Raw genomic sequence first — 24,175 nt, 5'->3', positions numbered from 1 at the left:
TAGCTGAAGCAGGTATGGGGTGTACTCTTTGGTATCTGTGAAAGCGTCAGGCCTGTGAGGGTAGCACTGAAGACCCACTGTGGTTCAGACTCAGGCTTAGAAGAAAAATTCTAAAGAAACTTGATTCTGGTCTTCCAGCCAGCTGGATACTCTGCCCCACACAGACCTGCTTGCCTGAGCCTGGCCAGGTCCCTTGGGTTCATCACAGTGCCTTGTGAAAGCCTTTCAGCCTCTGCATCTGTCCCGTAGCACTGCTTTGACTGTCTCATTGCGGAAAGTCAGGATGAAAGGATTGAGGAAGGGGGTGAAGACTGACGTCACCAAGGCTACTATCCTATTGACATCCACAGAGTGTGCTTTGCCATGCCGAACATACAGAAAGATGGTGCTACTATAGCCGATGAAGACCAGAGTGAGGTGAGATCCACATGTGGAGAAAGCCCTGTGGCGGCTGCTGGCAGAGGGTATCCTCAGGACAGTGGTCACGATGTAGCCATAGGAGAAGAGGGTCACCAGGAAGGAGCTGAGGACAAAGGCCAAGGCCATCACGAAGTCCCATAATTCCAGCAGGCGTGTGTCAGAGCAGGACAACTTGAGTAGAGGTGCATTGTCACAGAAGAAGTGGTTTATGACATTGCCGTGGCAATAATTAAGGTGAACTCGGGAGAGGACAGTGGGTACCATGGCTAGGAAAGGAGCTGCCCAGGCAACCCCAGCCAGCCTGACACACACAGACCAGCTCATCAAAGTGCCATAGCGTAGAGGGTGGCAGATGGCCACAAAGCGGTCAAGGGCCATGTCTGACAGGATGAGGAAGGAGGTGGAACCCAGGGAGAAGTAGAAGTAGAACTGGGCCATGCAGCCACTGAAGGAAATGACTTTTTGTGGGACCAGCAGGTCTGAGAGCATTCTAGGCACTGTAGTCATGGTCACCAAGATCTCCAACAGAGAAAAGTTTCCCAGAAAGAAGTACATGGGAGTATGTAGATGTGTGTCAGCTATGACCATGACTATGATGATAGTGTTCCCCAGGAAGGCGAGAAGATACAGCACAAGAAAGGGTCCATACAGAAGAACCTGCAGCTCACCCAAAGAGGAGAAGCCCAAGAAGACAAATTCAGAGGGCTGGCTCAGATTCCCCATGTTCCTGGGACTAGGTTCCTGTGAGTAGGGGAAATAAGAGACAGAAATGAATCAGAGATAGAGAAAGAGCCACAGAGAAATAGAACCACTGATTAGAGAATGGGGATAGGCAGTGACAGAGCCAGAGAACAGGGTAAGGAAGGCTAGCAGGTAATCTGTGATAAACAGAATAGTAGAGAGAAAGAGGGATGACAAAATAGGAATATGAGACTCAGAGAGAAACAGAGTCAGGGAGCCAGGCAAGAGAAAAACATAGCAATCCATTGATAAGCAGAGAGAAATCCAGAGAGGAACAGATTAAGAAAGAGAACATGAACAGATATCAACATTGAGGTAGCAACAAGAAGAAAACAAAAGAGACATAGAGAAGGAATAGAGGAAAGACCAAAGATGGGAGAGGGAGAAACAGGGTAAGTTAGGATAGGAAGGGGAACATGGAGAGAAAGAGAGAGAGGGAGAGAGAGAGAGAATTAATGTATGTCACTCAGAAGCTCCAAGTGTAGGTTGGTACTGGGTATCTGTGTTATGGCCCAGAAGCGATGCATTAGGATGCCTTCAAAGGGCCCCTGCAATTATTTTCTGGACTCTCATTCATTAATATTTTCTAGCTATGATCATAAAATTTTTGGAAAGTCAGAGGTGATTTTTTTCTTTTTTTCTGGCCAATAAATTACCTGCCTTAAGAGAGGCTTTCTGGTAGGTGTTTTCAAAGATTAGGAGCATGAGTGCACTGGAGTTCAGGAGCATGTGCCTGGAAATTGAGGCAGTTGCTCAGTCAGTGACTCCAAGGCCATTGGGTTGACTAGATGGCTCTGCCTTGCTGTAGCACCTCCCTTCTCCTCTCCCTTTCCAAAAGTGGTGTGGAGCACAAGCATGAGGCTGGACTGTCTGTGTGCAAATTCTGGCTCCAATACTTGCTTTTCATGAGCCATAATCCTGCTCTTCCTTATCACTTAATCTTTCTCAGCCTTCCTTTATCCAGCTATAACATGGACAAAATAATAGTAATCCACCTCTAAGGTGATCATAAATATTAAATCAGCAAACTACTTAGTACAGTGACTGCCATTTAATTTCTGCTCAACAAATAACTACTGTCATTGTAATCATTATCACTGCCAATGAAACTCAAATTTTCTTTGCCCATCATCTCTCAATTTTTTAATACTAATTGTGTGTGTGTGTGTGTGTGTGTGTGTACATGCACATTCACATTTTATGTGAATATTTTTGTGGCTTTATACTGTTTCTTAGAATTTCAGTTTTCCATAAGGTTTCATTATAATATTCTGGACATGAAAGCACATAATTTTTATGGTCCAAAATGCCAGAAGTAGAAAAAGACAAGCTGTGTATAGGTACCCTGTCCCTTTCTCCAGCCCCATAAAAGCTAAATAATGACATCCAATGTTAGGAAAACTTGAACCCATGCCCCTGATAAACCTCAGTAGTAGGTCTAAATTATATGCCCTGTACTTTCTAAATTTGAGTAAGTCCAATCCTGTCTGTGTTGCATAATAACCAAAATAAATCACTCACCTCAGTTTCTCAGCACCTTGCTTTTTTGATCTGTTTGCATTTAAAAGTCCATGCCTGGAGATTCCTGTCTACTGGTTCCACTTTGTTAAGTGAGTGCTATAAGATTTATAGCCCATGGCCCATAGTTAGTGTCTCACAGCCAGTGTGATGAGCAGGAATCCCATATACAGATGGGAAGGGTTGGCGCTGCTGGGCCAGTGGCTCCACAGGCTAGGACATCACCAGCCCTTGTCCTACTTTCCAAAGTTGAGTCTTACCCTGCCTCCCTTCAAAGCTTGAGGCAGCAACAGTAATGTGGAGCTGGCTGATGAGAAAGTCTTTCAGGAGACCAGAAAAAAGGTGCTGCTTCTGTCTCTTCTCCTTGAAAACTGAGTGTTCTTGGTTGTCTCTAGTCACCACATCTCCACGTCCTTTGTTCCTTGACAGTGTTTAGAGCTGATCTTACACTGGGTGGGAAAGTTAGACTCCTGAAGGGCACTCTCTGTGGGAATGATGGGAACACAAGGAGCCCTCTGGGGACAGATGAGACACTGTTACTCCTCAGAATAATGAGAGACTTTCTATACCAAGGAAGTAACATTTGAGAAAAAGATGTGAAAGTAGAAGGGGATAGAGACCTATGTACACCAAAGCAGATACTGGTTTCAGATTGGTTCCATGGCAGCGCCTACCCCCTGGCCTTTTCTTTCCTTCTAGGACTGTGAAAGAAATATGAGGTCATGGAAAAAGCACAAAGGAATTTCCTGATAGGCTGAAATTATGGCAGTCTGTGTACATGGCCAGGGATGGATCCAGAGTTTCCATTTGAAGATATTTTTCTCCCTCCTAGGTCCAGGTTTTATGTTCTGGAAAGTCAAGGAATGGAAGCCCTGAACCACAATCTTCTGGTCAGAATTCTCTGAAGTGGTATTAGGATAACTTTGGGGATCACATCAGTAAGCTTAGGAGATCTCTGTGCCTTGGAGGCAAGCCCTTGATAGACACAATGGACACATTCTGGGACCTAGCCACACTCAAGGCTTGCTCTGACTTCTTGAAAAGACACACACCTCAGGGACAAAGGTGAAAGGACTAAGACTCACTCTAAGGATCAAGCTCTCCAGTATAGTCTGAATGAAGTTGTTCATCTCAGAAATATTCAACTCAACCCTACCCACACCCAAAGACAGAAGTCATGACACAAAGGTATCCAGCAAAATTTTATAATGAAGATGGCACAAATGGGCCCTGGTTTAAAAACAACCAGGGTTGGGAGTAGTTGACCAGATAATTATATACAGAACCTGAGCACAGTTTTCAAGATTGAACCACTGATAAAGAAGAATTTAGGGGGATCAGCAGATGGCATAATGGTTAAGTTACTGGAATCCCACATGGTCAACTGTGGTTCAAGTTCTGGACCAGAGCCTTAAAACTCACAATCAGCACGTGTGCATGTGTGTCCAAAATTTAGAGGGGAGAATGGAGGAGAAGGGATTACAGAATGGCTAACCCCTCCTGGGAGAAGGGTGATTTCTTGCTTTCTGTCTCTGTGCCTTTCTCAATCTCTCCAGCAAGTGCACGCGGTGTATAGCAAAAATCTCCCTCTCTAAACAAACAAACAAACAAAAATTAGTCAATTAAGGATTGAAGGAAGGTATAGAAGGGAGACAATTGCTCACAGGGAGCTCATGTAGGCAGACAGTGTGGCTGTTTAAAACAGAGTTGGAGGTAGGATGTCTTCAGAATCAAGAGACAAGAATAGAGGCTGAAATTATGTGGGTCTTCATGACTGTTTTTTTTTTTTTTATTGCTTGAGTAGCAAATAATCATAGATTTGGTGGCTTAAACTATGCGGCTTATTATATGCTGAATTTTGGAAATCAGAAGTTGGACACAGGTCTCAATGGACTAAAACCAAGGTGTCTTTAGCACCATCTTCTCTTCTGGAGTTTCCTTGCATTTCTAGCCCTGAGAGACTTCTCGCATTCCTCACCTCATGATTCCCTTCCTCTACCTTCAAAGCCAGCAATATTGTAACTCTCTGACCATTTTTCTGTACTCACATTTCCCTTTGGCTAAATTCCTCCAATATAATGCATTCCTGGGATTAGATTCAACCCATCTAGATTATGTAGGATAATCCCCTACTTCAAAGTCCTCTGTTTAGTCACATCTGCAAAGTTCCTTTTATGCAGAGCAGCGTATTCACAGGTTCCAGGGACTGGGAATGTAGACATCTGTGTGGGGGGCATTATTCTGCCTACCACAATGACTATGGTGCAGCTTTGGTGTGTGGTGAAACCCTCCTCTGACCAGATTTATTCATTTATGTAGAATTTTGTTCATTCATCTATAAATAGGTAAGCACGGCATCTGTTCAGTGATCATAACATGGAGCAGCCTCCATAGTCAATGAGCATAATCATGAATGTATCCCCACTTCCTCTGAGATTCAGGGCATGTAGAATAATACTAATTCTTGTTTCTTCTTTAGTTTCCCCAAAGAGAGTGAGGGCTGAAAGAGCTACAGAAGGGTCCAGCAAATGGCGTAATTGTTATGTTGCTGAAATTCCTTGTAGTCGACTGTAATTTGCATCTCAGAATGGGCTGCTTAAAATTCACACTGGGTTCATGTTCATGCATTCCCAAAATCCCAGGAAAAGAATAGAGGAGAAGTGATTGCAGCATGGCCAACTCCCATTGGGGGGCTTAAACACACCCTATAGCAAAAAGCTCTCTCTCTTAAAAAATAAAAAAGAAAGAAAGAGCTATAGAAGTTAGTCTAGTGTCATCAAGTTCCATCTTCTGAGCTTCTCTGACTTTGAAAAACCATGTCATATCACATTTGTTAACTTCTGCCTTTACTTGATGAGATCAGTGGAGAATACACTCATTCTCTTGGTTGCCTGACTAGATGAAGTCTGTATTCTCCCAAGACTTTCTCCCTCAATTAACTTTTCAACTTTTCTGTTTGTCCTTTTTTTAAGGAACATTTTTGTTGTTATTGCTTTTTTGATTTCTATGACCAACTCCTATACCAACATCATTCCAGCATCCTCTCAGCCTCTGGCTTAAAGAAGTTCTTTACTCATGCTGTCTGTTTGACCTGTGCTGTGATCAGCCACAACAGCTGCTTGTTCCTCATGTGAAACACAAGCAAGCGCAGATAGCCAAGTAGAAGTTCAGCCTCTCTGTTGATTTCCATGGTGACTGCCTTTCCAATTCTCTTTACTCTCTGGAATAACATGGTCACAGAAGCTTTGGGGGATCTTGTGAGGTACTGCTGTCAACTAGCCCTGACCTACGTTGGTTTTAAGTGGGACAATCCTCATCACGGTTTCTGAAGAAATCCGGAAAGCACTAACAATGATCTGCAGGTGATACCATTATCTTCTTAGTTACATAGTACATAATCGTCACACTCAGACCCTGTGAAATGTGCAAGATGCACATGAAAATAAAACACCAATTCCTGATCATCTAAGCTACTTCTTATTTCAGTTGTTTTTAATAAAATTATTGCTTTGATTTTGAAAATATAAAGGGATAAAATGCTTCAAGTGAGGGACAAGCTTGAGAAAGGATTTATGTTCCCAGAGGTATTTAGATTATCCCATAACCATTTCTTTTCTGTGTGTGTGTGTGTGTGTGTATGTGTGTGTGTGTGTGTGTGTGTGTGTGTGTGTGTGTGTGTGTGGTGTTTTTATCAGACAAGGTCTTGCCATGTTATTGTCTTCCTGCCTCAGTCTCCTGAGTAACTGAAGCTACAGTCTTACTACCAAGGCTAGCTTTCAGGGTGGACCAGGAATCAAACCCATGCCTCCTATGTGGCCTCAGCCTACCAAGCTGCCGTGTCCGATGCATGGCTGGGCCCATAACCATCCCATAATGTGTATTTGTGGGGGAGGAACTGAAAGAATCCAGGGATAATAATAAAAAATTATGGCAGCCCTGCTCAGATTCTGCCCTGTTATTTCCTTGGATCTCTTGATAGTTTGACTTGTATTTCAGACCCAATCTCATTACACTGAGCTGGGCCAATCAGTCAGACAGATAATTATCTAATGCACTCTTCTTCTTGGATGTGAGACATTGAATCTTCGTCTTATTGTTTCTGTAAAGTGTGTCTGACTTTCTCTGTATTTTGGAATAAAACCAACCTGGAGTAGCATAAGAGCAGTATAGTTGGGAATGGGTGGATAGAGAGGATAAACATGTTAGTGGTACATATTGGTAATCAATTTTAATTCACCACTTCTTTTCATTGTCGGGGGAAGGAAGGAAAGCTCCATACTACTGCTCTGACTTCTGATATTCTTCTGCTTTTCTGTCTCTTATCTCCAGCTGTCTCCCAGAACATCTCTGTAGATTTTTTTTCCCCCTTTGGAGAGGTTTTTGCTATAGGGCGCATGCGCTCTCCAGACAGACAGAGAGAGACAGAGAGACAGAAAGCGAGAATTCTCCCTGCAAGGAGGATGGCCACGTTGCAATCCTTTCTCCTCCATTCTCCTCTCGGGATTTGGGGCACACACGCACACGCGCCTGGCGTGAGTTTTAAGCCACTGGGTCCGGGACGTGAACCACGGTCCACTACATGGGAGTCCAGCGACATAGCCATTATGCTAACTGTTGGTCCCACATCTCTGTAGATTTTCATTGACCAAGTTGAAAGTGCGAGTTTACCTCCTCAGCTCTGACTAAGAAGTTGGGGATGGTGTTAATTCCTGAGCTTGTTAATTCTCTGGAATATGTAACTCCTGATTCAGATGCCCTGGAGAAAGACATTCTGTCACATGTTAATGATATCTTTTGTCTGCAGGCTGGAAGCAGGCTGGAAATAGAGTTTTGAGGATTGATGCGGGTCCCCTAGAGAACTGAAGTGACTAGCAAGAAAACAGCCGCCTGGTAGTGGATGGGGACAGGTTGTGTGGCCAGTGGACTTCATGAAGGTGTTGGCTGATTGAGGGTACATGGGGGCAGAAAGCCTGCCTGGACTCCCTAGCTCAGCTCTGTGCTCCATTCAGGAGCCACATCTACTTGATGGAAGGGGCACTACTTTATACACAAAGCTGTACTTGTCAACCTTCCTTCTTCTTAACTACTCCAGCTTAGAGGGGAACATTTTCCTAATTTACCTAAGGCTCTGGTGTGGGAGGCACTGGGTTGGACTGGCAAGGAAGGGCTGTAAGCTCACAGGAATATGCAGAACAAAGCCTCAGCCCTTGGCTTCTTCTATCCAACTTCTTCACATCCCTCCATCATGTCACCCATGCCACTTGCCACCTCCTTCCACTTGGACTTTTATTTTCTTGCAGCTGACTTTCTTTTCTGCTTCTACTTTATTCTTCTATCTTCCATCCCCTTCATTCACTGACCCCCACCAATTCCACAGTTTTTCTCATCCTTTGCCCTGACCTCTCATGACCTTCACTGCCACATAGTCCCCATGGACCTGTCATCTCCCCCCCATACCTCATCTCCGGTGTAATTTCTTCCTGCCACTCCTCTCCATTGTCCACAAACAAACCTTGGTGTCCTTCTTGTGTCTCAAGTAGCAAAATATTTCAACCCCCCTTTCAAAACTGCATGACTCTTTATTTACATTAGATTGTCACACAGGGAGGCTGAGAAATCCTTATCAGACTGAGCCTCAAGTTCAGGAGGTAAACAGAGGTCTAGGTCAAGGAGAAAAGGTAGACTTATAGTTATCTATTGTTTATCTATCGCTATCCCCCAAAACTTAGTGGCTTGAAAGAACAAGGATTTTATAATGTCTCAAAGTTGTGTGGGTATGGCATTCAGTCAGGGTTTATCTGGGCACCCCTTCAGTTCCAACTGACATCGCTGGAGTTTTTTAGTGGTTTTAAATGGCTGGACTGCAGGATTTAATATGGCCACATCTACATGTGTGGTGGCTCATAAGAGATGTGTGGAAGCTGGGATTTGGTAGTACAGACAGCATGACCTCATTGGCCCGGCGGCCACAGGATAGTTGGACTCATTACATGGTGGCTCAGGGCTCCCAGACCGAGCCCTCCAGCAGGAGAGGTTGACACTGTATGGCCTTTTATAACCTAGCCTCAGAGGTCCAGTGTCACTTTGCCATACTTTCTTTTTTAATTTTTTTATTTATTTTATTTTTTGGTTATTATTGTTATTATTTTTAATATTATATTTAATCACATGTATCTTTATAGTGTATAACATTTCTTTTTCCAGTACAATTACCATACATATCAGTCAAGACAAAGACACTACTATCATCATCAGCAAATAGTTTTAAATTTTTTCTTCAGATGCCATACTCTATTAGCCAAAGCAGTACAAGTCTGCTTAGATTCAGGGGGAAAGAAGATAGATCCATGTCTTAATGGGACAAATGTCAATAAGTATGTGACATTCTTATATTTCACTTTTTATTTCTTTACTTATCATTATTATTATTATTAGAGAGATTTTTGCTATAGGGAGCGTGCGCTCACTGGAGAGACAGAGAAAAACAGAGAGAGAGCAAGAAATACCCACTAAGAGGGATGGCCATACTGCAATCCCTTCTCCTCCATTGTCCTCTTTTTAAAATTTATCATGGGTAAGTCAACAAAATTTTCTTGTTCTAATACTGAGGCTATTCTGTCTGATACATGCTCTTGAATGGAGGGAATGTCACTAACCCACCCTTGACCTTCTCACTCCTCTCCTCTGAGTAGTAGGATGGAGCATGCAAAGTCAGGTGTATTCTGATCCTACATTTCTTCCTTTCTTGTTCATGTAGGAGGAAAGCAGACATATTGCCCCCCTGGGAGCTTTAAATAACCCATGCCACAGGGGTCCCTGAAAACATAGAAAGGACAAAATGCTAATCCCTCTATATAACACACACACACACACACACACACACACACACATGTACATCACACATCACAATGTCTCAAAAATGCCTCAAGGTGCCCAGTTTTACCCCCATACTGTCTTCAGATATAGTTCACTGAGATGTTTAAAACAAGTGCAAATTATAGACTTTTTAAATCTACTTGTGAAAATATGCTTAAAAACACATAACGTAGTCTTGATTTTACATATATTGTATCACTTAAAATGTGTGATAAGTTTTTATTCATGTTACACATTATTCTCAATTATTAAATAGTTATTTTTCAGTTATCAATACTTAAAAAACTAAATATTGTTTTTGACAAGAAATAAAATTTCTAGAAAAGTTTTTGCATCTTGAAGTTGCTCTTGATAAGAGAATAAAAGAATTATCCTAACTGTGTTTGTATGTCTTTCCATAGCTCTCTTCATCCAAGCTCAGAGCACCAGTAAATGTGTGATATAAACTTTAATTTTAAATTGTCTCCCATTAATATTCTAATATGTCAGAATAAGAAGAGGTGGAGCAGGGCAATTAAATCATGAATGTAATAGACTCCAACAATAGCCATGACAAATAGTGATGCCTCCTATGCCTGATTAAAATGGTTTTTTATTTTCAGTCATACTGATTATAGCAACTAAAACCAATGACTAAATGGTAGAGTCAGAATTTGAATCAGGAATGATCTCAAAGACTCTGCTCTTAATTTATATTATTTTGCCTCGTCAACTTAAACAGAACTTCTATAAGTGTATTATTTCATTGATTGCTATTTACTTAGGGTCTATTAAAATAGTCTGCTAATTGGACCAGCAGGTGGTATAGTAGTTACATTGCTGGACTCCCAAGGAGTTGACCTGTTTGAGTCCTGGGCCCAGGGGCTTAAAACTCTCGCTGCATGTGTGTGCGTGAGCCCAAGATTCTGAGATGAGAATCGAGGATAAGGGATTGTGGCATGGCCATGCTCACTGGGAGGTGATTTCTTGCTTTCTGTCTCTATATCTCTCTCTGCCTCTCAGATAAGTGCACATGCTCTCTAGCAAAAAAAAAAAAAAAAAAAAAACCAAAAAACAAAAAACAACTCTCTAAAAAATAGTCTGCTAATTACAAGGCAAGAATGCGAGAGAAACATAGGAGAAAGGGAATTCACACGTACTGACTATGTATTAATTCTGGAATTAACCCTGAAGGAAAGAATTGTTACATCCATTTTTTTAGATAGGACTATAGACTCTCACAGAGCTAAAGTATCTCCCAGTGTTTCTAGGTCATTATGTGCCAGGGGCTGAGATAGAGTCTCTGATTTTATCAACTCCACAGACTGATTTTCCTTAACCTCATGCCAAGAATAGTAATGCAATGACTGTTCCATATATTCTGAAACTTGGTGATGACATAAAGCAAAAAACTGAAATTATCCACACTATTTGACAAACTAAATCTAAAACTTACAAGGAAGAAAAAAATGCACACACACACACACACACACACACACACACACACACACTTTCCAACCAAAATCTTATAATAGGCAATGATTGTTTATATTTGTCGTCCTTTGGGGAAGTGACTCTCTTAGTGGGAAAACTAGGTATTTTTTAATTCATGAACTAAAGGGTGCCCAAGTTACTTGCTTGGGCCATGATGTATAGGTGGAAACCACAGGAATCTCTTTTTAGGAGCAGCCTTAAGTGCCAGCTTTTGGTTTACCATAATTTCTTCTGCAGCCTTTGTGATCATGGATAAGCGTATTTACTTAAGTCTTCTATTGCCCTGGGTCTTCAAAGGGAAATAATGGCAGAGTCTTTGTTCTGGCCAGAGATGGACATGTAGCATGAATGAAAAATAACCCTAGGCATGTAAGCCACTGAGATATCTCTTCACTACCTCAGCATGACCCCATGATGGCGGGTGCTGCGCGTATTCCACCTGGATCTCCTTGGTTCCCTTTGACCATTTCTGTGTTAAACTCTATTTGCTTTTATGGTTAGAGAGAGATGAAAGTGGAAGTTCACAGGAGATAGTCAGATAGAGATAGTGTGGTGTAAGAGTCATAAAAGTAAGGCAAGGAGTAGAAAAGTAGAAATGGGGAGAAAGGGGAATAGAAAGAGTAGACATAGAAATGTAGAGGGAGGCTAGAAGGGGATGAAAAGTAGACCAAGACAAGAGCAGGGAAGGTCATGGAAAGGGACATAAAAAAAGCAGAATCCATGAGACAGAAAGAGAGACGTGTACACAGGAAGAGACAGAACTGAAGGGAGCCACCCAGGGTCCCCACATGGGAGTTGGGTGTAGCCCAGACGCTGACACTGAGGCCAGTCTAAAGCATCCTGCATCTTCCTGGATGCCTTTCTGTAAGAATCCACATTCAACTACAAACCTCTAGCTCTTCTAACAGCAACCAAGCCCATGAATGGGGCCATGAGGGGGCAGAACAGCAAGATCCTTTTGGGGAACTAGGTGCTATTTGCTTTCAGTCACTGGAGGCAGAATTGTCACCCAGATGCCTAGGTTGAAGTTCCAATATCTGAACTTTGGTGTCTAGATTTTGATGTGGAAACTCGTGTAAGACCCTTAGGGATTGGGCAAGCAATCCTAGCATTGCTAGGTAAGTGACTCTACAGGTTAAAATGTGTCAATACTTTATGTTGATTCCCTGAAGAAAAGACTGCCCATTTCTCTCTACTTCCTAGGGCAGCAGTATTGATAATTGACGTGGGCTTAGAAGAAGAGAATAGAATCTGCAGAGAAATTAGATGAGAACTGATCTCTTGCTATCCTTTGTTTCCAAAGCTGAGGCTTCATGGTGCTATTTACCTTCTCTAGTTCTAAACCCTTGGGTTCTTGCTGATTTTTTAAATCTGACCTGGGCTAATTGGGAAATGTTAGACTCCAGCAGGGTGTATTTTGTAGAAACAACTAGGGAAAGCAAGGAACCCTCTGGGCGTGTACAATATTGATAGTACTTCTGCTACTAGCAATGGTTCACTCTCTCAGACAGGTCGTACAAGCAGGTAGGAACTGGATTCAGCCTAAATAGAAACACGTGTGTGTGTGTGTGTGTGTGTGTGTGTGTGTGTGTGAATGAGGAGGAGGGTGGAGGTGAGGGACTTTGGAGTTACGTCTGGATTTAAAATCTAACAATTCCATTGTAGACACTCACTAAGCATTCCATGAAAAAGTATATCCTAAATAAAAATCTGGAATTTCATCCCACAGAACTATATTCCTATATTATGGGGGATAATAATTCCTCCTTTATAGGGTTACTTTAAGAATAAAAGAAGAAATTATATATCAAGCACAGGTCTAAGTTCTTCTTGGAGCCAGACTTTGAAGGAGAGACATTGTTTGTCTCCACCTAATATATACTGACTGTCCACACTCTGTAGCTGAAACTGAAAGACTAGAGGATATAAAAACCTGGAAAATGGTTATAGATACTGGATACATTGTGGGAAGAGGGTGGGAGGAGGAAAGCCTGGGGAAAAACATTAAAGAGAAAAATAGAGAGGCAAGACATTTATGGGACATATAAATGGATTATCATCTGTTGATGTTAACGTGTATAGTATCTCCAACTGGACTGGTGAGAAATGTATTCATGTTGGAACATTCACCTTCACTTTACAAGCTAAGTGATGTATGTGATTGAATGTATAAAATAAATTAAAATAAAATGAAATATGTAAATAAAAAAATAAGTTCTTGGAACATAGGAAAGCATGACAAATGTTAGTAAGTCAAGAAAAGCAGGCCAAGGTTTGCTTAGCGAAGATGTTCTCCAGCCCTGTCTTGCCCTCTGGCCTTTCTGGGTCATATATCCCACTGTTATAGGTTGAATCTCCAGATGTGAGACCCACTCCTTTTCTTCTTCTAATTTCTCAGTCCCAAGGAGATATGCCCTTGGCCCCGCATTGACTGCCCTGGGCACTGAGAATCTCATGAGTCACACACACTCAAGCTCATGGAGGGAGAATCTGTCATATCCAGAGGAACATTTAAATGGTATTATTAACAAGGACAATCCATAGTCATTGATGTAGTATTTCTTGAGCACCTGCTCTGTACCATATGTAATTTATCCAGTTTAGAACATCTGTCTTTGATTATGACAGCTCTGTAGACAGAATGATCTTTAAAAGTGTATCTTGGCGTTTGAGAATCTCAGAGTTGGCAGGATCACTAGTCAACCCTGTATTCAGTTTATTGGTCCCTGGCAAAACAGCTCTGTCTGCCCTGTAGAAGGCTGAGCTGGGAGTCAAGAAATCCTGGTTATTCACCCCAACTCAACCAGCAAGTCATTTCTTTACCTTAACAACTTGCTCAGTTTCTTTAAGTGACAGGTTTGTTATATGAAAAACAAAGTGTTGGAAATCATTTTTTCCATCACCAATATCTTTGGTCCTCATTGATGTTATTGGTTGTTCTAATGTCTTGTTCTTCTGTATCCATATTGTACTCTCCTGCCCTAATCAGATACAGAAATTATTTTTTGCCATAAGTCTATCTCTCCTAATCTTTTCTTTCTCTCTCCTCTTTTACTTTATCCCATAAATATGTATTGCATTCTTAACATATCTGGAAAGATCATAACCCTGGATCTATACCTCATGCTTCCAAATATAAATTCCAGATGGTTCAAACATATTTGAATGTAAAAATTAGCAAGTGGGAATTTAAAAACCAATTACCTTGGAGTATGAACATAGTTTTTCTTGATGAAAACACAGATCCCAGGATACTATAAGACTAAGCGTAACTGCATAGAAATGAAATATTTATGCATGATAAAAGCAAAACAAAAATAAAAAATCAAAGGTTTATTCAGTTTATACATAAAGTTCTTTCACAAACTGGCACATTCACTAAAGAGAAATATAAATGTCTTCTAAAATTTTAAAAAGAATTCAACCTTTCTCAAAATTTACAAAATGAAGTTTAACGGGAATAGTGTTTGAATAACAGTTATCTTTCAGACATGTGCTACAGAGGCAGCAGTGAAAGATTGGACATGGTCTCTTCTCTGTTGGAGAATATTTGTGAAAGATTGATCTTGCCATGCATTGCAAAAATATATATACACTCATCCCCCACCCCCAAACCCCACACACATCACATCACAATGATAGTGAGTCATTTTGAGAAAGAAATCACACAGGTCTGGGAGTGATCTTTGGAACCATCCCTGTAGTGGTGTGAGGGAGATATTTGGCCAGAGTTGTGATAAGGTTGCAGCAGAGGCTTAAATCCCACAGAGAGCTCCAGAGCTGGGAGGACTTCTCCATTGTCCTGACCTAAGCCCTAATTGAAATATGTGGCCTAGGCCTTTATAGTCCTGGTCAGTAGGCCTTTGGATGAAGGCTGCCTTAGAGCAGGTAGCATGTCTCTTTGACTGAAGAGGAATTTCTGGGGACCACCTCAACTGTGGGCTTGGAGAATGAATGTATTTTTAAATGGGGTCTGGACAGTGCCCCCAGCATCCACTCTAAGGGTATTTGGAGAGCACCTGGCAGGAACTCTGAACACATTTGCAGAGCTTAGGAGAAGCTGCTGCAAGAGAGTGAGCATGAACTGATACCCGATGTTCACTAGGCAAAGATCTGCAGTAAGGAGATGAGCATACTTGGGGGGTGGGGCAGTGTGCACTGAAGTTCTCTAAGGAATGGAAAAATATCAGTGTTTTATTTATTTATTTATTTATTATTTTTAAATTTTTTATATATTCAATCACATTATTTAGCTTACAAAGTGAACATTTCAATATGTGAACATTTCTCCCCAGTCCAGTTGCTCAAAATATCTTCAACAGATAACACCACACCTCCCCTTGTTTTTGAACTGCAAGGGGTATAGAAGGAGTGACATGAGGTGATGTTGGAGAAAAACATTTCTAGAAATCATGCATGGCCTCACAGGACTGGGGGCTTTAACCAAAGGGCAGTATGAGAAAGGTTTTAACCAGATGACACACCTGGTTTGTTCTGTACTTTAAATCACTCAGACTCCCAATCAACTCAGAGTTGTCAGGATCGCTAGAGATTCCTTTAGTCAACCCTGTATTCAGTTTATTGGTCCCTGGCAAAAACAGCTCTGTCTGCCCTGTAGAAGGCTGAGTTGGGAGTCAAGAAATCCTGGTTATTGGGACCAGCAGTTAGCATATTGGCTAACTCTGAGAATTGTTCCATCTTAGTGTGCCAGACTCTGAGAATTGTTCCATATTAGTGTGGGAAGAGGGTAGGAGAAAGGGAAGAGGGTGAGGAAAGGAATCAAAGGGAAAAATAAGAAAGGCAAAACATTTAAGGGACACAGAAATGGATGATTATCTGCTGATGATAATGTATATAATATCTTCAACTGGACTGGTGTGAAGTGTGTGCATGTTGGGTAAATTCACTTTACAAGTCATAGCAAGGTATAGTGATTGAATGTATAAAAGAAATTAAAATAAAAAAATAGAATTGTTTCATCAATGATTTGCAGAGCTTGGGCAAATCATTCATCTTCCCTGTACCATAATTTCCTCATTTATAAAGTAGAAATGATGCAGTAATTTTCATCAGTCTTACAGTGTAAAGAAAATCTAAGCTCTTTAAAATCTTGTTAAATATATAGTTAATATATATTATATATTATATATATTTAATTAATATATTTTTTTATTTCTATTTCTTTTATGCATCCAATCATGTTACTTAGCTTACAAAGTGAATATTCCAACATGTGTACATTTCTCTCTAATCCAGTTCACCATACTAAAAAATTATCTTCCTCTACTCCTTCACTCACCCTCTTCCCACACTGTATCTGGTACTCACAAGCATTTACCTAGTTTCTATAGCCTTCAGTCATTCAGTTTTGGCCATAGAGTGCAGATACTCAGCATATGTTAAGTGGAGACATACAATGTCTTTCCTTCACTGCCTGGCTTGCCTCACTCAGCAGCAGGTCCTCCACATTCATCCACTCTCTGTCAAAAGCCAGGGTCTTGTTTTTTTATGGCTGAGTAGTATTCCATAGAGCACATGCACCACAGTTTTTCAATCCATTTTTCTGTTCATGGGCATTTGGGTTGGTTCCATGTTTTACCAATTGTGAACAATGCTGCAATAAACATCAATGTACAAACACTTTTCTGATTAAGAATTCTTCTGTCCTTTGGATAGATACCAAGAAGTGGGATTGTTGGATCATATGGTAGTTTTATTTGTAGGTCTTTGAGGAATCTCTAAATTTTTCTCCAGAGTGGCTGGACCAATTTACATTCCCACCAGCAGTATAGGAGAGTTTCTTTTTCACCACACTTTCACCAGCATTTATCATTTTCTGTTATTATTATTTTTTTTTATCTTAGTTATTCTGACTGGAGTTAGGTGATATCCCATTGTGGTTTTGATCTGCATCTCCCTTACAAAGAGGGATGATAAGCGTTTTTTTTATAGCCTTTTGGCTATTCACAGGTCTTCCTTAGAGAGTGTTTTTTTCAACTCATTCTCCCATCTTTTAATAGATTAATCATCTTTTTTCGGGATAGCTGCTTGGGTTCCTGTGTATTCTGGTTATCAGTCCCTTATTTGATGCATAGTTTAGAAAAATATTTTCCCATTCTTAGGGCTGTCAATTCACACTAATTACTGTGTCTTTTGCCATGCAGAAACTTCTTAGTCTGATGTAATCCCACTTATCTATTTTTGGGATTATCGACTGTGCTTTGGGGGTCTTATTTAAGAAGTCTTTGCCTACCCCAATGTCTCCTAGAGTTTCCCCAGTGTTTTCCAGTAGCAGTTTTATAGTTTGAAGACTTAGGTTTAGATCTTTGGTCCATTTTGAGTTGATTTTTGTCAAAGGTGAGAGGTAGAGGTTCAGATTCACTTTTCTGCAGGTGGATATCCAGTTTTTCCAGAACCATTTGTTAAAGAGGTTTTCCTTTCCCCACTGGATTGACCAGCACCCTTTGTCAAAAATCAGTTGGCTGTATGTTTGGGAGTTTATTTCTAGGGACTCTATTCTGTTCCATTGGTCCAACTGTCTATTTCTGTGCCAATACCATGCTGTTTTTATTACCACAGCTTTGTAGTATATTTTTGGGTTAGGGAGTGAGATGTCACCCAGTCCCCTCTTCTTGTGCAGGATTGCTTTGGCAATACGAGGTTTTTTATGATTACAGACAAATTGTATGATTGTCTTTTGATCTGTGAAGAATGTCTCTGGCACTTTGATTGGGATTGCGTTAAATAGCATTTATTTTCATAGTCAAAAAATTGGAAAACCAAATGATAATAAACATATGACTAGCTAATAAAGAATAGGCCAGGGACCAGCAGTTAGCGTAATGGCTATGTCACTGGACTCCCATGTAGTTGACTGCGGTTCAAGTCCTAGACCTGGTGGCTTAAACTCATGCCAGGTGTGTGTGCGTGCATGCCCAAGATCCCAAGAGGAGAATGGAGGAGAAGGGATTGTGGCATGGCCATCCCCCCTGGGGGGTGATTTCTCGCATTCTGTTTCTCTGTCTCTCTGTCTGTCTGGCGAGTGCACGCACCCTATAGCGAAAACCTCTTCAAAAAAAAAGAATAGGCCATCTGTATAACAAAATATTACGTAAAAAAGAAAAAATAAGGCCAATGTGTGTTGATAATGGGAAGGTATATTTTATATGTTATTAAGTGAGAGAGAAAAGGTTTCAAACTAGATTCTCACAGTATTTCTTTAAAAAGAATATAGAGTTACATATTTTTAGGAAGTTATCTAAAATTATATGCAAACTACTTGGGTTCAGGCAATTTAAGGAATTGGAAGAAAGTTTATTCCCAATTTATATCCTCAGGCACGAATTGACATTCTCAGATTTAATAGGTATTCTTAAAATTAAAACCTAAATTCAGAAAAATGTTTTGTAATTCTCACTTTTTCTGCCTTACTCCAGCACCAAGCAGATTTGCAATTTACATTTGTCATTTCTTCCAGGTAGTAAATATAACCATCAGCATGGGTTGTCCTTATGCTTTTCCCACTTCGAAGTGGTCCAGCTGGTAAGCAGGGATACGCTATTAAAAAAAAATGGTAGGAATCCTACTTGAATGCCTACGGATGCGCATATGTTCAGAAGAGGGAACCTGAGGCAATACCAACATGGAGGTAGCGACAGAAACTCTCTACAATACTCTATAGTGTTCACAGAAACAGGAGCAGGGCCCTCTGTAAAATGACTGAAGAAGTTTGCAGGGCATTTATGGTGAAGTTAATTCTTGGATCAAGACCAATATGCAGTCTCTGAGGGATATTGATGGTGACTTCTGCAAACCTAGACTGGGCTTTGGGGGAAGGCAGCCTGGTGCTAAGAAGTCTCTGGTTGATAAGACTTCAGGTTTCCCCATTAAACAGAAAATTTCAAAAATTCTAAATCTTAATTGATCAAAAGTGGGACTAACTAAAAACTGTGTTCTACTCTCCACAGACTGATTGCTTAGGGATTCTCTGAACCTGAGCTAATTAAGAAATACTTTATAACTAAGTCCCCCTGGGAAGAAAAGGAGGGAAGGAGAGAGAGGCAGAGACACTCAACTCTACACCACACTATTTTTTATGGACTTTTTTCTAAGCTCCTCCATGAGGACAACTTCGTCCTTCATCATGAATGGAGACAGAAGTCATCTGCTTGTGCATGCTCAACACTAACTGGAGAGGAGTCAGCCTTGGCCAGGCTCAGAAAACATTAGCAATGGTGGAGAAGCCCTTCTATGGAGGTGAGTGTCTTCTCAAGGATTCTCCTCTGTGAAGGAGAGAGTAGAGGAGGCTCTGGATGGGAAACTCTAGGCTTGACAGCTTTATAGAACAAGGACTCAGAGAGCTTGAAGGTGGGCCAGGGGAGCAGCACAGTGAATGGCTCATCTCCAAGGCTAGATGTAGACAAATCTCCCTCACACTTGTCAGGTTCCTTCTTTCTCATTTTTCTTCTAGGGCTGATTAGGAAGAGGTGGTTGGAAGATAGACTAAGGAGCTCACATGACAATTTTGGTTTTGAAGTTTGTTTGTCCATCAGTAAAAAGCCATAGAGATACTGAGATGGTTGCCTCAGGAAGGGACAGGAGGAATTGAAGATGGTAACCAAGGAGAGTAGGACTGAGGGGATATGGTCTAACTAGTCCTGGCCATGACAAGTATTATTTAATCATGAATGGTGCATCCATATGCACACCATCCACCAAAAATTTTCAGCATTACTTATTTGGCTGAAGAATATTTTATATGTATACATTTTATGTTCCTGTCTCAGAATACAGGATTGAAAAAGACATGTCCTTGCCCTCAATGAGTTTATATTCTAATGTCATAGATGAAAAATAAAAGAGTTTAATTAAATTTTCTATCCCTAGTCCCTGTTTTAATTTTCCTCAATGGCATAATTAATAAGCTAACATCTTATATAATTTGCTTGCTTGTCTTGTGCATGGTCTAGACCCACCTCCTCCTTAAATATAAGCTTCATTGAGCAGGGATTTTATTTGTTCTTTTCATGGTCACATTTGCTTAATGTTAATTGAAGGAATGAAATGAATAGCCAGTCATGTAATACCAGGTAAAAAACAAACAAACAAACAAACAAAACAACAAGTTCCATGAAAAAACTTGAAGTCCAATAATGAGCGTGTCTTTCCCAAATTAGGTAGGGTGACTGGGAGGAGTCCTTTGGAGAGGTGATGTTTGAGTAATGGATAATGACCTGAGAACAGCAGATAGCCTCTCGCCTCTTCCTTGTCTCTGCCAGGTGCCATCTTTCTTTCCTCTCGTGATTTGGGAGGGAAAAAGGAGTTAGAGAAGAATTAATCTGCTCTGGGAAATGATCCCAAGTTCCAGTATTCTTATCTGTAGATCTTGCTATTCTGTAATATGGAAGTTATAAAATATGGGGAGAGCAGGGAGGTTGGTCTTAGACCCCCTGCATCTTTCCTGCTGGCCTTAGGGTGGGTCTACATACTACCATTAAGATGAGGGCTCAGGGTCAAAGTTCCATCCTTTGAAAATCATCTGGAATGACTTTATGTCATCTGGTAGAGTTAACCTAAGAGGAAGTGGGACAATTCCAGGACTAGAGGTTTCTGATGGACTCAACTTCAAAACTTTCAAAACTGGTATATTGAGAAGTTCTTATCATGGGCCGCCTGTGAGCAGGCACACCCATAGGGGAAAAACAAAGATGGTTTTTCTCATACTACTAGAATAGAAGATGTCTTCACCCTTTCCAGGGAGCTAGCTCCACAGCAAAGTGGGATCCTCACTGCAGATTGGAGGTGGCAAAATTTAGCTCTCTATGTAGAGCAAAGTAGGTCTAATGATGTCACCCGGTCCTTGGGCTGGAGGTAGTTCTTCTACCTCTCTCTTCCTTCTCTCTTGAGACAAGGATCATGTGGAACATTGCCTTTCTTTGGATCTCTAGATTTCTCAAGAAGCTGAAGCAAAGATGACATGGGGGACAACCACACCAGTGTCACTGAATTCTGCCTTCTAGGCTTCCCTGGGTCCCAAGAGCTACATCAGATTCTTTTTGCTATATTCCTCTTCTTCTACTCAGTGACCCTGATGGGAAACGCGGTCATCATCATGATTGTCTGTGTTGATAAGCGTCTGCAGTCCCCCATGTACTTCTTCCTCAGCCACCTCTCTGTCCTGGAGATCCTGATCACAACCATAATCGTGCCCGTGATGCTCTGGGGCTTGCTGCGGCCTGGGATGCAGACGATGTCTTGGACTGCGTGTGTCGCTCAACTCTTCCTGTACCTTTCTGTGGGGACCACAGAGTTCGCGTTACTGGGAGCGATGGCTGTGGACCGCTACGTGGCTGTCTGTAACCCTCTGAGGTACAACATCATTATGAGCAGCCGCACTTGTATCTGGATGGTAATCGTGTCATGGGTGTTTGGGTTTCTTTCTGAAATCTGGCCAGTCTATGCCACATTTCAGTTTACCTTCTGCAAATCAAATCTGCTAGATCACTTTTACTGTGACCGAGGGCAGTTGCTCAAACTATCCTGTGATGACACTCTTTTCACAGAGTTTGTTCTTTTTCTAATGGCTGTTTTTATTATCATTGGCTCTTTGATCCCGACAATTGTCTCTTACACCTACATCATCTCCACCATCCTCAAGATCCCCTCAGCCTCTGGTCGGAAGAAAGCCTTCTCCACTTGTGCCTCCCACTTCACCTTTGTCATCATTGGCTATGGCAGCTGCTTCCTGGTCATCATTCGCTACGGCAGCTGCTTCTTCCTTTATGTGAAACCCAAGCAAACGCAGGGCGCTGAGTACAATAAGATAGCTTCCCTGTTGGTTTCAGTGTTAACCCCTTTCCTGAATCCTTTCATCTTTACTCTCCGGAATGACAAAGTCAAAGAGGCCCTTCGAGATGGAGTGAAACGTTGCTGTCAATTCCTCAAAGATTAGTTTTAAGGTGGATGATCCTCATGACAGATTGTTTAGTAGTTTACACAATCCTAACTACTCCTGTCCACTATCATCATTGCAAAATTTGAAGTGTGTTTATATTTTAATCAAACCATGAAAGTAGACAAAGGAGGTAAAAGTGAAATTCACTCTTGACCCACCTCAGTCCCATAGCCTTAGTTTCTGCTTGTTTCCACTGTTGAATCAAAGAAGCATATTCTCGGGTGCGTGTGCGTTCGTGCCCAAGATCCCGAGAGGAGAATGGAGGAGAAGGGATTGCGGCGTGGCCACCCCCCCGGGGGGTCATTTCTTGCTTTCTGTCTCTCTGTCTCTCTCTGTCTGTCTGGCGAGCGCATGCGCCCTATAGCAAAATCCTCTCCAAAAAAAAAAAAAAGAAGCATATTCTTGTGATGTGGGAGGAACTGGAGAAAGGAAATACATACATCTTTTTCCAATTCATTTTCTTACAGTCCATTTCTAAAAATGTATTTCTGGGGGGAGGGAGAAAGGAGGGGGTGAAAGAGGTGTCATAAGAATACAAAGGTGATCCTTCATCAGCTGTTGCTAAATCTTCTCTTATATTTTTGTGCAATTTCTTGACAAAATGGTCATATGCATTTTAAGTATACTAAGGCTTTCTTTTTCTCTGCTGTAGCTCTGATCGCCTTGGTCCTACTGGTATTGCAAAGTAAATGTAGCGAGAAAAACAACAACAACAACAACAAACCAAAAAAAAAAAAAAAAAAAAAAAAAAAAAAAAAAAAAAAAAAAAAAAATTTTAAAAATTAAAAAAAAAAAAAAAAAAACACCAAAAAAAAACAACAACAAAAACAAACCAAAAAAAAAAAAAACAGTACTTGTAGTACCATTTTTACAGAACAAACCTAGAGTGACAATATGGGGATTTGGAAAATCTTGGTGGAATAAAGAATCTAAAAATATTTGTGGAGTGGAGTATTGTTCTTTTGTGAAATTGTGGAGTGTTGTATAAAATTGTCCTTTTAGGAGTTTAGGGACAGAAACAAATAAAAATTAAGTGACTGACTCCAGGGCCCACCTTGATGGTGCAATTATATTGCAATACTTCATGATGCTGAAGACACACAAGACGGTCTTGGGTTTGTGTCGCAGTCTCTAGGTACACAGTAGGCATGTGCATGCCTCAGAAACTGCTGGTTGAGCATGAGGATCCTGCTGGGGGTAGCTTTTTCTTTCAGAAGAAATAAATAAAAAATAAACATTTTAAAAACCACTAATTTTAGAGACAGCATCGCGTGTTGTATAGCTGCTTACAACAACCTATTTCTGTTCTGCCTGCTCTCAGGGCCAACTTTGAACTTCATGATGCCTTTTGATTCTCTGTCTCCCAGTCTAACAGTCTCAGTACCCTTCTGCATATCTTGTGGGCAGAATTAAACAACTGAGAGGCTAGCCTTTTGACCCTTAGCTTCCTAGTAGCTCCAGGGCTCGAATGTTTGGCAATGCAATTGTGGGGATTTCACACAATGTTGGAGGAAGTGTCATTAACCTAAATGATAAACCAGTGGATCCTGCCAGCCTTGAAGTGTGTAGAGAAATTGAGCTGCACGATAGTGGGGTAATGGAGACACTTAGGGCTCCAAAGAGTACTGTGAGGGTGTCTTGTTGTCTCTTTCTGTGAGGCCAGGCAACACCATAGTGTATGACTGGGTCATTGGCATTACATAAAGGCACCAGACAAGGTGGTGGGCAGAGCCTTATATCCAGCCAGCCCATGCTCAGTGAGCCAACTAGGGGGACATGGTGGGACTGTGCTGGCTGGATGAAAAGGAATCTTTTGCTTAAACAATGGTGCTCTTGATCTTTAAGCCCTGTTTGTGAGAGTCTGTTCTGACCAGAAAGAATATTATTTTTCTAATTCATTAACCATAAGAGAGATTTATTTATTTATTCATTGCTTTTGCCATGGGGTGTGTGTGTTTGTTGGAGAGAGACAGAGACAGAGAAAGAGAGGTAAAGTGAGAAAACACTCCCCAAAGGGGATGGCCATACAACAATCCCTTCTCCTCCATTATCTTCTTGGGATTTTGGATATGTGAGTACATGTGCCTGGCATGTTCTTCAAGCCTTTGTGTCCAGGACTCGAACCATGCAGTCAACCATGTGGGATCCAGAACCTTAACCACTGTCACCTGCTGGACCTAGAGGGAACCTTTT

General features: G+C 41.2%; 2 protein-coding genes across 2 annotated transcripts; one reads left to right on the top strand and one right to left on the bottom strand.

Annotated features, from left to right (window-relative positions):
- Positions 1-202: 202 nt before the first annotated feature.
- On the bottom strand, positions 203-1,143 carry LOC102490835 (olfactory receptor 6V1). Its single transcript, XM_014586458.1, is given in 2 exon segments — positions 203-246; positions 249-1,143. Coding segments are annotated over 2 exon segments (939 nt in total).
- Positions 1,144-21,004: 19,861 nt separating this feature from the next.
- On the top strand, positions 21,005-21,979 carry OR9A2 (olfactory receptor family 9 subfamily A member 2). Its single transcript, XM_006145083.1, has one exon. The coding sequence runs from the start codon at positions 21,005-21,007 to the stop codon at positions 21,977-21,979; it is 975 nt and encodes a 324-aa protein (XP_006145145.1).
- The last annotated feature ends 2,196 nt before the right edge of the window (positions 21,980-24,175 follow it).

Source organism: Tupaia chinensis, unplaced genomic scaffold (genome assembly GCF_000334495.1).
Source record: "Tupaia chinensis unplaced genomic scaffold, TupChi_1.0 Scaffold000140_1, whole genome shotgun sequence".
Classification (NCBI taxonomy): Eukaryota; Metazoa; Chordata; class Mammalia; order Scandentia; family Tupaiidae; genus Tupaia; species Tupaia belangeri.
This window is presented reverse-complemented; position numbering and strand designations above follow the sequence as displayed.